Source organism: Xyrauchen texanus, chromosome 12, assembly GCF_025860055.1.
Source record: "Xyrauchen texanus isolate HMW12.3.18 chromosome 12, RBS_HiC_50CHRs, whole genome shotgun sequence".
Taxonomy (NCBI): Eukaryota; Metazoa; Chordata; class Actinopteri; order Cypriniformes; family Catostomidae; genus Xyrauchen; species Xyrauchen texanus.
The window spans coordinates 29,434,236-29,447,378 of record NC_068287.1 but is presented as its reverse complement, the minus strand read 5'-3'; the positions used below and the strand labels follow the sequence as shown (position 1 = coordinate 29,447,378).

Here is a 13,143-nt window from a genome sequence, read left to right as displayed (position 1 = left end):
ACAGGATGAGTTTTTTTTTTTTTTTATGTTTACTGTTCTGTTTTATCATTTAATAGTGTTTGTTTGGCTGGTGTTTGGGAGGTTACTATTGAAATGTCCTCAAACCACAATTATAGCATAATACCCTTGTAATTACCAGTTTGTAACCTAAAAGATTGTCCTCGTAAACCACATAACCCCCCACACACACACGCACACATTTTCATTCTGCTCTAGATGGTGAAAATACTATATCAATTATTGCCCAAATCCAAATCCAAGTTATCTCAAAATCACGCACAGACGCAAATCTTTAGTACCATTAGGAACACTTTATTTTATTTTCATCATCATTATTGTTTATTTTGCAGACATTATTTTCAATTTGAATCACTGTCATCCTCATCAACAGTAATGTTTGTTTTAAATCATAACACAAGTGTTTTTGTTGTCAAAATGTACACATACAAGTAGCATATTTTAATGACCATGTTTTTAATATTTAATATTTACGCTTGAAACTAATTAAATTAAATTACAGTCAGAATTAAGTATTAAATGAACATGTACATACAGTTATTCAATACATACTTAAAGAAAATAAATATAGTTATCATAAAAATAAAAAATAAAAATGAAAATACACACATTTTACAAATTGTTCCCCAAGCTCTTAACCTCATATGTTAAATGTACACATAGTTTTTATTTTTTCGTCATATTGTCATATTCCCCAAAAGTTTTAGTTTGTTGTCATCTTGGTTGTTTGACATGCATCGCAACACAGAAGCTAAACAATTTCTTTCACTTGTTTTTCCCTGCCCCTCCCTCCCCCCCTGCATTTCCTCCTTGGTACATCACTTGTTTTCTTTTATGGCTTGCGTTGTTAGAATGATTCTGTCCCTCAGGACACTTCAGGATGATCGTTTCTGCTGGTCACTTGCTTTGTCCGCAAGCATCTTGGCTCTCTCTTTAACTCCTAGTGTTTCTAGTCTATCTGCCACCAGCTTACCTTCAATGCAAGACATTTTTGCTGACTCTCTCCCCACACATTTTGTCTTTGATCTAAAGTTTTGAAATAAAAAACACCTAGCTTTAATTGAGAAAGAATTGTGCCCTTTTGCTCTTTGCCTTACAGGTAGCTTTCACTGCAGTCTTTCTCAGGAGTTTCCTCTTGTGCTCGCTCTCTTGATTGTGAAAAAACTACAGTGAACTCTTCCAATCTTTTTTCAGCACACTTCACACAGCCTGGCCCTTCAACTGTGCTATTCGGTGCACTTCCTGTGCACCCTTAGACACTGCTTTCCTGTATGTAAACATCCCTGAATTTTCACGATTTGAGTGCGAATGACACTGCCACAAACATCTGTTCCTACTCAAAGACTCAAGAGACCAATTCTAGGCAGTCAAAAAAAACCATTCTGAGGAACTAGGGCTGTAGGCATCTCCACTGAAACAAAAGATGGAAAGACGAGAGAGTCCATCTACAAATGTCCCATCAGCACAGACACAGGAAGTGAGAAGAGAGAACGACAGAAAGAAAGATTAAACAGTCCGATTCCTCCGACCATCACATTTCATACCACACTCTCCGTGTCATATATTCTTCATGTTTTTTTCTCTTCTCCATCCCTCTTTTCTTCTCCTCTTCTGTTATTGCAGAATGGTCAGACCAGTGGAGTTATATTTATAAATGTATATATTCATTGCTTTTTTTTCTGCTTATCCCCCCTCCAACCCTTGAATGAAATGTAAAGCCAGTTCCAGCTCTCTGACGACAGCGCCTCCTGTGGACAAGAGAAAGAATTGCAGCACAGTGTGAGGGATCGCATGACCTGAAGTTAAAAGTAGCTGAAGCAATAATGACTCACACAAAAACACCATCAAAAAACCCTAAGCAAATCAGGAATCACAATAAAAAACAACATCCTTCCAAATCAAGGTTAACGACACAAACGTTTGAAGGAGTGGTCTACTGCGGTGCGGCGCAGTATGAAAACCCAACATAACATATAAAGTGCTTCCGCTGAGCTTGTAAATGAGCGGAAGGAAGACTGAGACAAGTTTGGTTATTTCCATGTGTAGCTACAGGTAGCTAGTCATTCCCAGACCAACATGGAAAATGCACATGCAGAACTTTGTAGCTTTCCACAGGATTGGAACTCACGTCCGCATCAACTTACAATGCCCTATTAGTAGTACTCCCAAGTCCGTTTAACACGTTACCATGTTTAAATCAATTTCACAAAATGTTTACAGATTTTACCCTAAAAATAATTGCCGAAAAAAAAAAAAAAGAAGTCTGCAGATTCCTTCTGACCTTATAGACATTCCTCACCTTTGCAGTCCCTCAACAGGAGTAGGTCCTCACTGAGCCAGATTCTGCCCTTGGAGATGCTGCAGAGATACAGAGAGAGACAAGCGAGAGATTTACTTGTAAAATTGGCTTCTCATCAGAAATAGCAAGGTCAACAAGGCCTATGTTTCAGCTTTCACTACTAAACCACTTTTGGCAACACATTCTCATTTGTTGTTATAACAAAGTTTATTCACCCACCACCAAAATGCCACTTTGTCAACGTTTTAACCTCCTTTTGGAGGATTCCTTGAAGGAATATTCTGGGTTCAATACATGTAAAGCTCAGTCGACAGCATTTGTGGCAAAATGTTAATTGACCTTTTTTTCTTAAAGAAAAAAAGCAAAAATCTGGTTTCCAGTGATGCACTTACAATGGAAGTGAATGGGGCCAATTTGTAAACATTAAAATGCTCACTGTTTTAAAAGTATAGCCCCAAGACACATGCAGTATGCATGCTAACATCATTTTAGTGTGATAAAATAGTTTACTAACGTGTAAAGTTATAGTCGATTTTGCAACTTAGTTCACACAACAACATAACAGCGCAAACCACGGCTCTTCAACTATACATGCTTACGTGGGACATAATGTCCAGATGAAAACTTGAAGGAGGCCAAACATTTTTCAGTTTTTTCTTGGCTAGCACTTCATTGTAAGTAACATGTTAAAAAAATTAAACACCCTTAATAATGTGCACTTATTTAGATTAAAATAGCCAGGAATACATTGCTTTGAAAATAAAAACATAGTGATCATTTTAAAATTGTATGGCTATTGTTTACAAATTATGAAAATTGAGGGACGACAATTCGATCTGTTAAAGCCCATATATTTAACATTATCAAGCTTGTGTGCTGAGTGACTCCAGCCAGGTTTCCTAAGCAACCAAATTGGTCTGGTTGCTAGGGAAGGTAGAGTCACATGGTGTAACCTCTTTGTGGATGCGATTAGTGGTTCTCGCTCTCAATGGGACACGTGGTAAATTGTGTGTGGATCGCGGAGAATAGCATGAGCCTCCACGTGCTGTGAGTCTCCGCGGTGCCATGCACCATGAGCCATGTGATAAGATGCGCAGACTGGCTGCCTCAGAAGCGGAGGCAACTTAGGTTGTCCTCTGCCACCCGGATTGAGGTGAGTACATGTGCCACCACGAGGACCTACTAAGTAGTGGGAATTGGGCATTCCAAATTAGAAGAAAAAAAAAGAAAAGAAAAGACGCGTCAAAATTAATTTTAGTGGTAATCAACATTATGCCACAAATGCTGTCGATTGAGCTTGTGTTGAACAAGGAAGATTCCTTTTAAGCTTTCACTATCCTCTGATGTTATTTCAGATGATTTTATAAAGCCTTGATTATCTTCTGGTCTCTTGATGTGACTTTTCACATTATTTGGGTGTATTTTGCGAAATTCAAATAATACAATTTTTGTGACAATAAATGTATTTGCTAGTTACCCTTATATAAAGATATATAAATTGTTGTGGAGTGGTTTAATGTACACATGCTTATTGCTCATGTGTGTGTTGGATTATCTATGTTATAGTGCTATATTTCATATGCACAGTGATAAAACAGTAACTATTGTAATTACATTTTTATTAAAAATATCTCAACATACTGCAGTTGTATCTACTTCCATATTCTGCAGCAATCAACATCATAATTCATTCAAATGTGATAACATCCAAGGATCAAACATTTGATGGAATCCTCCAAAACTAGATACAAATGTCATAACAGCAACGTTTTGGTGGGTGCATGGATAAATATAATTTACAATTTAGCATCCAACAAAAAAACATCCAACCTGCATCCATTTACCAAAAGCATCTGACCCATCAACTCATATGACTTAAAGGAATAGTTCACCCAAAAATGAAAATTCTATCATCATTTACCCTAATGCCATCCGAGAAGTCTATGACTTTTTTTCCCTGCTAAACACAAACTAAATTTTTTGAAAAATACTCTATAGGTCCATATAATGCAAGTGAATGGTGGACAGAACTTTGAAGCTTCAAAAAGCACAAAAATATATCATAAAAGTACTCAATATGACTCTAGTCGTTAAATCCATATCTTCAGAATTGATATGATAGGTGTGGGTGAGAACCAGATCAATATTTAAGTCATTTTTAAGTATCAATCTCCACTTTCACTTTCATATTCTTTTTTTTTTTTTTGGCAATTCACATTTTTTGTGCATATCACCACTTACTAGGCAGAAAGGACAATTTATAGTAAAAAAGGGACTTAAATACAGATCTATTTCTCACCCACACCTATCAAATCTCTTCTGAAGACAGATTAAACCACTGGAGTTTAATCAATTGGAGATTACTTTTATGCTACCTTTATGTGCTTTTTGGACCTTCAAAGTTCTGGAAACCATTCACTTGCATTATATGGACCAATAGAGTTGAGATGTGTTCAGCATTAGAAAGAAAGTCATACACATCTGGGATGGCATGAGGGTGAGTGAATGATGATAGAATATTCATTTTCAGGTGAAATATCCCTTTAATACAAAATCTGCAACATATAACATAAATACAGGTGATATCTAAGATAAAAGTGAGACAGTCCGGTTATATATCTGTTTGGTGAGTTGGGCAGCATGTCTATGAGAGTGTGTCCTCTTAAGGGAGTATGTTAAGCAGTGACATCTCACCATCGCTTTGGACCTTCCTCAGCGTAACTGAGGGCGTAGAGATGGCTGAGGCACGGAAATTAGCAGGCAGGGTCTCTGAGGAATCAGAGGTCACACCCCTCAGATCCTTCTCACGGAACATCTTCCTCCAGGATGGAGAGCGGGTGAACGTCTTAGTGCCATCCTAGAGGGCGTGACAATAGGAAAGAAAGATAGGAGTGGAACTTAGGTGAGTTACTACATCAGATGGGTTCATCTGTGACAAGTAAAGGTACCTCAGAAGGGAATTATTATGTAAATTAATGAATTAATTATATTATTATGTAATTAAATTACTTTATGTAATTTATTTCCCATGTCCTTTTAGTACAAACTACTATTAAACTTAAGTGTCTTATTCTATATGTGCTCTAACTGGCATTGAGTCTACACAATGTAATGGTAGAAAGAAGAATAATCCCTCTAAGGACATTAGCAGAAAAGAATGGTGTATTTCAGTCATGGGAGGCAAGGGATGATTATTTAACACCCAACTATGTTCATGTCCCAAGATGCTCACCTCGTCTGGCCTCCTCTCTGTTCCCATGGTGATAAGAGAGTTATACTCTTTCTCCAGAAGTTGTCGTGCCTGGATGTGGAATATAAACATACCTCAGATGTTATCAACCCCAACCGGTCATGAGTAGTAAGTAGTTGGTGCATTCAATATATCAAGCAGTCATTGCTTTGAGATTAGATTCATATTCAAATAGATTTATGAAAATAATTCATTATGTTTAATATATATATTTTTTCCTTTGCAAAATATTCAGATCATCTTGAGGACAGAAAAAAAATATGTAAGATATATGTTGATGCCACAGCTTGACAATGTTTAACTTGTAGGTGATATGTCCACCATAATAAGACTGCAAATGACTTTTACTAAAAGTCCTGTATTAAATGGGATTTTGGATTGATATGATTTATTTGTATGAATATTTTTGCCATTATGAAGGTCTTTCTTCATCATGTACTGAAAACAAGGCCTGTGTTTAGAACAGAACAGAATTTATCATAATGTCATATAAGGTAAATGTGTTAACTGCTTTAACACTAGAACTACAACGGCAGTCATTTTGACCGTTTTTAAATTTTGCAATGTAATAACTTTGTTGAAATAAAACCCATATAACCATAGGACCATGACTTTTCTTAAATGTGTGTATATTCTATTCTAACATTGTTATTTTATAAAAATTTCGAAACAAAAAAAGAGTTCTGAGTATTTCTACCTTGAATGGACATAACGGTCATTTTGACCGCACGCATTTCAGCGTTTGCTACGTAAAGGAACAAAGGGCGCTGTTCACCACGGAGGTGCTGTGAAGTGACAATGCAACGCTCACAGTCTATCAGTGCAAAAGAAGGAAAGCACTGTCCACACAGCTGTTGCCATCACAAGTGGCCAAAAGGCTAAACCAGAGACAGTCACATACTACAACAGAACCAAGTTTGGAGTAGATGTGCTAGATCAAATGGCGAGGAAATACTCTGTGAAAGCACCCACACGTAGATGGCCAGTGACTGTGTTTTATAATATCCTTGACCTGGCTGCGATAAATGCTTCCATCCTGTTCAAGAAATGCGCAAATGAAGAATGTCATGGATGAACTTCGTAATGCGACTGGCAAATGAACTTCGCTACGGCCATTTGAGAGCAAAAGCCACACAGCTGACGGTGCGAGGACAAGGCAGGAGCAGCTGCACATGGAGAGGGGAAGGCAGTGCCAAGTGCGGAGAAACTGCAAGAAAAACAAAACTAAGGACACTTGTGACAAATGTCAAAAGTTAGTGTGTGGGAGCTGCACATGGAAGGTAAAAAGTACCTGTGTTGACTGTGAGTAATTGATCCACAAGCGTTAGTGAATGATGTGTGGTGTTTGCCCCCATAACAACCAGATGCCTTGTTCAAGTGAGCCCACTTTTAGGAGAATTCGTTCATAATGATTTTACAGCATACTATTTTCATTATAGTTTTACAGCATGATACAGGTGAAACTCGAAAAATTAGAATATCGTGCAAAAGTTCATTAATTTCAGTAATTCAACTTAAAAGGTGAAACTAATATATTATATAGACTCATTACAAGCAAAGTAAGATATTTCAAGCCTTTATTTGATATAATTTTGATGATTATGGCTTACAGCTTATGAAAACCCCAAATTCAGAATCTCAGAAAATTAGAATATTACATGAAATCAATAAAAAAAGGATTTTAAATACAGAAATGTCGGCCCTCTGAAAAGTATAATCATGCATATGTACTCAGTACTTGGTTTGGGCCCCTTTTGCATTAATTACTGCCTCAATGCGGCGTGGCATGGATGCTATCAGCCTGTGGCACTGCTGAGGTGTTATGGAAGACCAAGATGCTTCAATAGCGGCCTTCAGCTCTTCTGCATTGTTTGGTCTCATGTCTCTCATCTTTCTCTTGGCAATGCCCCATAGATTCTCTATGGGGTTCAGGTCAAGCGAGTTTGCTGGCCAATCAAGCACAGTAATACCATGGTCATTGAACCAGGTTTTGGTACTTTTGGCAGTGTGGGCAGGTGCCAAGTCCTGCTGGAAAATGAAGTCAGCATCTCCATAAAGCTTGTCTGCTGAAGGAAGCATGAAGTGCTCTAAAATGTCCCGGTAGGCGGCTGCGTTGACTCTGGACTTAATAAAGCACAGTGGACCAACACCAGCCGATGACATGGCTCCCCAAACCAACACAGACTGTGGAAACTTCACACTGGACTTCAAGCATCTTGGATTGTGTGCCTCTCCATTCTTCCTCCAGACTCTGGGACCTTGGTTTCCAAATGAGATGCAAAATTTGCTCTCATCAGAAAAGAGGACTTTGGACCACTGAGCAACAGACCAGTTCTTTTTTCTTTAGCCCAGGTAAGACGTTTGACATTTGAAGCCCATGTCCAGGACCCGTCTGTGTGTGGTGGCTCTTGATGCAGTAACTCCAGCCTCAGTCCACTCCTTGTGAAGCTCCCCCACACATTTGAATGGCCTTTTCCTGACAATGATCTCCAGGCTACGGTCATCCCTGCTGCTTGTGCACCTTTTTCTTCCACACTTTTCCCTTCCACTTAACTTTATATTAATGTGCTTTGATACAGCACTTTGAGAACATCCAACTTCTTTTGCAATTACATTTTGAGGCTTTCCCTCCTTGTGTCAATGATGGTTTTCTGCACAACTTTCAGGTCAGCAGTCTTCCCCATGATTGTGAATTTAACTGAACCAGACTGAGAGACCATTTAAAGGCTCAGGAACCCTTTGCAGGTGTTTAGCTGATTAGAGTGTGACACTTTGAGCCTACAATACTGAACCTTTTCACAATATTCTAATTTTCTGAGATTCTGAATTTGGGGTTTTCATAAGCTGTAAGCCATAATCATCAAAATGATATCAAATAAAGGCTTGAAATATCTTACTTTGCTTGTAATGAGTCTATATAATATATTAGTTTCACCTTTTAAGTTGAATTACTGAAATTAATGAACTTTTGCACGATATTCTAATTTTTCGAGTTTCACCTGTATTTTTTCTCACTGTAAAACAAATATTGCTTTCTAAATCAGTTTGTTTTCCCACAGTTTAGCGAATGTTCATATCAACTGTTTTGGCCATTTTGGGTTAGGCCTATATGTGTTTCATACATGTCCAAGGTTTTTACTATGCATTGAAATACACTTTGGTGATGTTTTTATTAACTATTGTATCCTAAGATTTGTTTTTATTTTACAAAGAAAATAATAGAATATAAATAATCAAATTTGTATCTGTAATTAGCTACAATAGCAGATTCTGTGTTGTCAATTGTTGTCAATGAAATAATATATTTTCACATTCATTAGAATTAAAATTTTGTGTCCTGGTGTTTATTATTAATATAACAGATTCATTTATTCATGGATTTTGATTCCAGTGGTGGCTGCATAGGATTGTTTCCGATTCGTGTTGTCCTTGTCCAAACATTTCCAATAACTCCAGTGCATTGTAAAGTCCAAAAGTCAACATGTTTTTTGAAAAAAGAAAGATGTAATAATTTCCAAAATTCACAACATGTTTTTATCTAACGAAATATTCTGCCTCAAAACATGTTTGTTGGCGTTTAGACTTTAAAAAAAAAAAAAAAATATATATATATATATATATATATATATATATATATATATATATATATATGTGTATAGTCTAGCACTATTATATATTACAAAAAGATCAGTATTATGTAGGACTATCTGCGTTAAGCTTAGCTCCGTGCTCTATTTAATCCATATTATTCTATTTTATTCAAATTGGGTGATGACATCATAAAATATGACGACAGACATTACACGCTTCATTCTAAAACCTCAATAGAAGCTTCGAATGTAAATATGACATGGAAAAAAATGACATTTGGTACAGTCTAGTATGAACGGTCAGAATGACCGCTATGGCCATTCTAGTAGTTCTAGAATTCCGGTAGTTCTAGTGATAAAGAAATGTAATGGCATTAAACCAATGTAATTAACCTCAAACTTTTATGTTAACTTTGGAAGCCCTTAAAATATATAGGTTATGTGTGAACTAAAACATAAATATAAACTATATTTGTAAGTTGTCCTCTCATTGTTTCTAGACGTATGTTTCTATTATTCTGCTCTGTACCTGTGTGTTCTGGTTGGGTATTTGCAGGAGAAGTGCGAGGTCAGTATAATCAAAGGTGTCATCCAGTGCGAGCAGGGCTCCATGCACTCCACTCTCTGTCAGATTATCTGCATACTCCTTCAGGCCGATAGACTGCACCCAGCACATCACACGCTCATTTGACCACACCATCACATCTAGAGAGGAAGCACACCCAGAACAGTTCAAACACAAGGGCTGGACATTATGAATAGAATTCCACTGATCATTATCATCACAGGATAATGAGATATGAAGCCTCTGGATTTCATTTTCTCTTGTAGTTGCACTCGATCTTTGATGGCCAAGTTTTTGTCTCTGCTTTGCAATTCCAGTGGATTTCAGGGGCTTTGCATTTCTTATTTGTTGACTCAGTTTCTCAAAACCCAAGTTCAACAAAAGTAGGCATGCAATCACAGCCAATTTAATAAAATAAGCCATTCAATCTGCCGCTAATACAAACAATACATCTGTATGTTCATGACTACAGCAGATTTTACTTTGCTTATTTTATTATTACAAGCAAAAAAAAAACTAAATAAATTTAAGGCCAAGGCACTGAAAGATCTGCACTTGGGTAATCCTGATCCTGCGCTGCCGGAACTGTGCTTGACGACCGGTTGGCCCCCCGGGCCCACGAAGGTTACAGCAATGGCCACCCTCGTGGTCCAGGAGCGTCATCTATGGCTGGACCTGGTCGAGATACGGGAAGTAGACAAACCCTTCGGGGTACCGGAACCTAAAAGGTTTATGACGATTTTATGGGGCATTGGGAAGGGTACGTTCAGTCTGACGCAGCCTGTCACTTTGGCACGCAACTGCCTGCCCGCACCTGCATCAGCAGTGCACGTACACAGTTCAGCGCATGGCGTGATTGAATATGGTCCCCTAGTGTCACTTCTTCGACACAACATCGAAGTGAGTGACAGATGGGGAACGTCTAGGTTACTGTTGTAACCTCCATTCCCTGATGGAGGGAACGAGACGACTGTTATGGCCAAACTTCAATCTCGGCTCCTCAGTGCAAAACCTGAATGGACAGACAAATATTTCCCTCCCTTTATACCCATATGTCCAGGGAAGGGACATGCAAATTCTGTCTGCCAATTTCTCATTGGCCTTTTCTCAAGTTTAGAGATGCGCGAGGCTCTCAAGAGAGACCCCTAATGTTGTTTCTTCTCCATCAGGGAACGGAGGTTACAACAGTAACCTAGACATTTTTCTATAGTACTATTTTAGTAACCTAAACTGTTGTATGCTAACCATGGGTCTCATTCATACAACAGTCATCCTTTTCATAAATATATGAGTCAATTTGGAGTAATTTGCACGTAAAATGGACCTTCCAGAAAACTCATAGTGGGGATCGAACCGGCAACCTTCTGCTTACCAGTTCCATGCTTTAGCCAACTATGCCACCACCACTCCAATTTTGCATGCCCACACAATAAGTTTTGTGTGCCCTTGCAATAAGTTTTGCATTCCCTTGATATAGTTTGCTTTCCCTTGCAATACGTTTTCATTCCCTTGCAATAGTTTGCTTTCCCTTGCAATAGGTTTTGTGTTCCCTTGCAATATTTTACATTTCCTCACAATAAGTTTTGCATTTCCTCGCAATAAGTTTTGCATTGCCTTGCTATGGTTTACAATAGTTTGTGTTCCTGTGCAATAGTTTGCATTCTATCGCAATACGTTTTTCATTCCCTCACAATAAGTTTTGCGTTCCATCGTAATAAGTTTAGCTTTCCCTTACAATAGTTTGCATTTCCTCGCAAAAATGTTTCATTCCCTCGCAATACAATTTTCATTCCATCGTAATACGTTTTGCTGTCCCTCGCAATAGTTTGCATTTCTTTGCAACAAGTTTTACAGTCCATCGTAATAAGTTTTGCGTTCACTTGAAATTATTTGCATTTCCTAGCAATAAGATTAGCATTCTCTCACAATAAGTTTTGCGTTCAATCGCAATAAGTTTTGCATTCCCTCGCAATATGCTTTGTGTTCCCTCACAATACGTTTTGCATTCCCTCACAATAGATTGCGTACCCTTGCAATAAGTTTTGCTTTCCATCACAATACGTTTTTTCCCCCTCGTAATAGTTTGCATTTCCTCGCAAAAATGTTTGCAGGTAAATACTTTATTTAGTCATGCACACAAAAGTGTCACTGAACTACAGTGCAGAGAGCTGTGAGCAGGAAAAGCTATTCACTCATGCTTAATATAGTCTCAAACGGCATGAAAGCATCTGTGTTGCTAAGTGATGAATAAATTCTACATCAGTGAAGACATCTGGTTTTAATCAAGGTACTGAATCAGGCGGTAACTGCACCTTTAAAACAACTCACTCGACTGCATGATTAAGAATGTGATCTGTGCATTGTGGCCTCTTTAATCAGTTCCTCTGCAAATGTGAAATCTCTATTGTGCCGTTGAATCCTGTGCATAATGGAAGGCTGGGCCATACAACAGTTTCCAAACGTCATTGCTGGTAATGTACTGTATGTTATTATTAACAAATGCACTCTGTGTAAACACCCTTCCTTTCTCTCTGACATATTCTCATTCACTATCCAGTGTTTTGATGTATTGTACATTCCATTTGTGACTGTTTTTTTTTCTTTCTCCTTTTACACAGTGTGCTCATGATTGATAGTCTGAAGCAAAAGATCCAGATGATAAAATTATAATAGAACTTGGAAAGTCACCAGAAAAGGAATAAGTCCTGAAATCGCTGATAAAAACACCAGCTTAGACCAAAATTAATTTCCATGCAGTTCCAAGCTGGTTAGTGTTGGTTGTAGTTACTGTAGCTCAACTGGTAGGGCATTGCACTAACAAAGTATAAATTGAATGTACTGTAAGCATGACAAAACCTTTTTTTTAATGGTGATCTGATATTGATCAAGAAAGTCTTGCTTTTTAAAAAAGTTACAAGAAGTCTGTTGGTGACACCAGCCCTCTATGCATCAAAACACAACATCTACTGGTGACCAATCAGCAGGGATAACACTTTTGAAAGCACAATTTTAAGAACCAATGCTGGGCATATAGTTATTTAAGAGAAGTACAACAGTGAGGAATAGCATCCTTATCTCAGGAAGAAGGACAAGAGAAAGATGAAGTAACAAATAGAAGAACCTTTATTCTGGTGCTGGCTCTCATCTCTCCTCCTCTCCAGCTCCTTGCGATCATAGTTGAGGCGCTTAAGGCACATGATGCCATAATGCAGGCTCACCCTGGGGGGGTCAAAAGGTCATAAATATCAAGAAAGAGGTTATCTAAATTCATTAGGACACAAAGTGTTACAAGAATTGACCCCAGGCACATTAGGAAAGGCCCTGAGACAACCATGCCCAATGAGAATACTTATTGATTATTGATTGATTAGCATTGGATAGAATGAGCAGCAATGTCGGGAAACACAGGAAAGAGGTTAAA

At 38.0% G+C, this 13,143-nt stretch overlaps 1 protein-coding gene across 1 annotated transcript in view; it reads right to left on the bottom strand.

The window, feature by feature from the left end:
• Positions 1-818: 818 nt before the first annotated feature.
• ppfia3 (PTPRF interacting protein alpha 3) overlaps positions 819-13,143 on the bottom strand; it is a 73,362-nt gene continuing 61,037 nt past the window's right edge. The window contains exons 27-32 of the mRNA XM_052139538.1: positions 12,844-12,941; positions 9,687-9,862; positions 5,550-5,618; positions 5,012-5,174; positions 2,318-2,376; positions 819-1,766 (exon numbers count right to left, since the gene is read on the bottom strand). Of these exons, the coding sequence (XP_051995498.1) occupies positions 2,330-2,376; positions 5,012-5,174; positions 5,550-5,618; positions 9,687-9,862; positions 12,844-12,941 (553 nt within the window). The 3' untranslated portion in view covers positions 819-1,766; positions 2,318-2,329. The remainder of the gene's footprint in view (positions 1,767-2,317; positions 2,377-5,011; positions 5,175-5,549; positions 5,619-9,686; positions 9,863-12,843; positions 12,942-13,143) is intronic.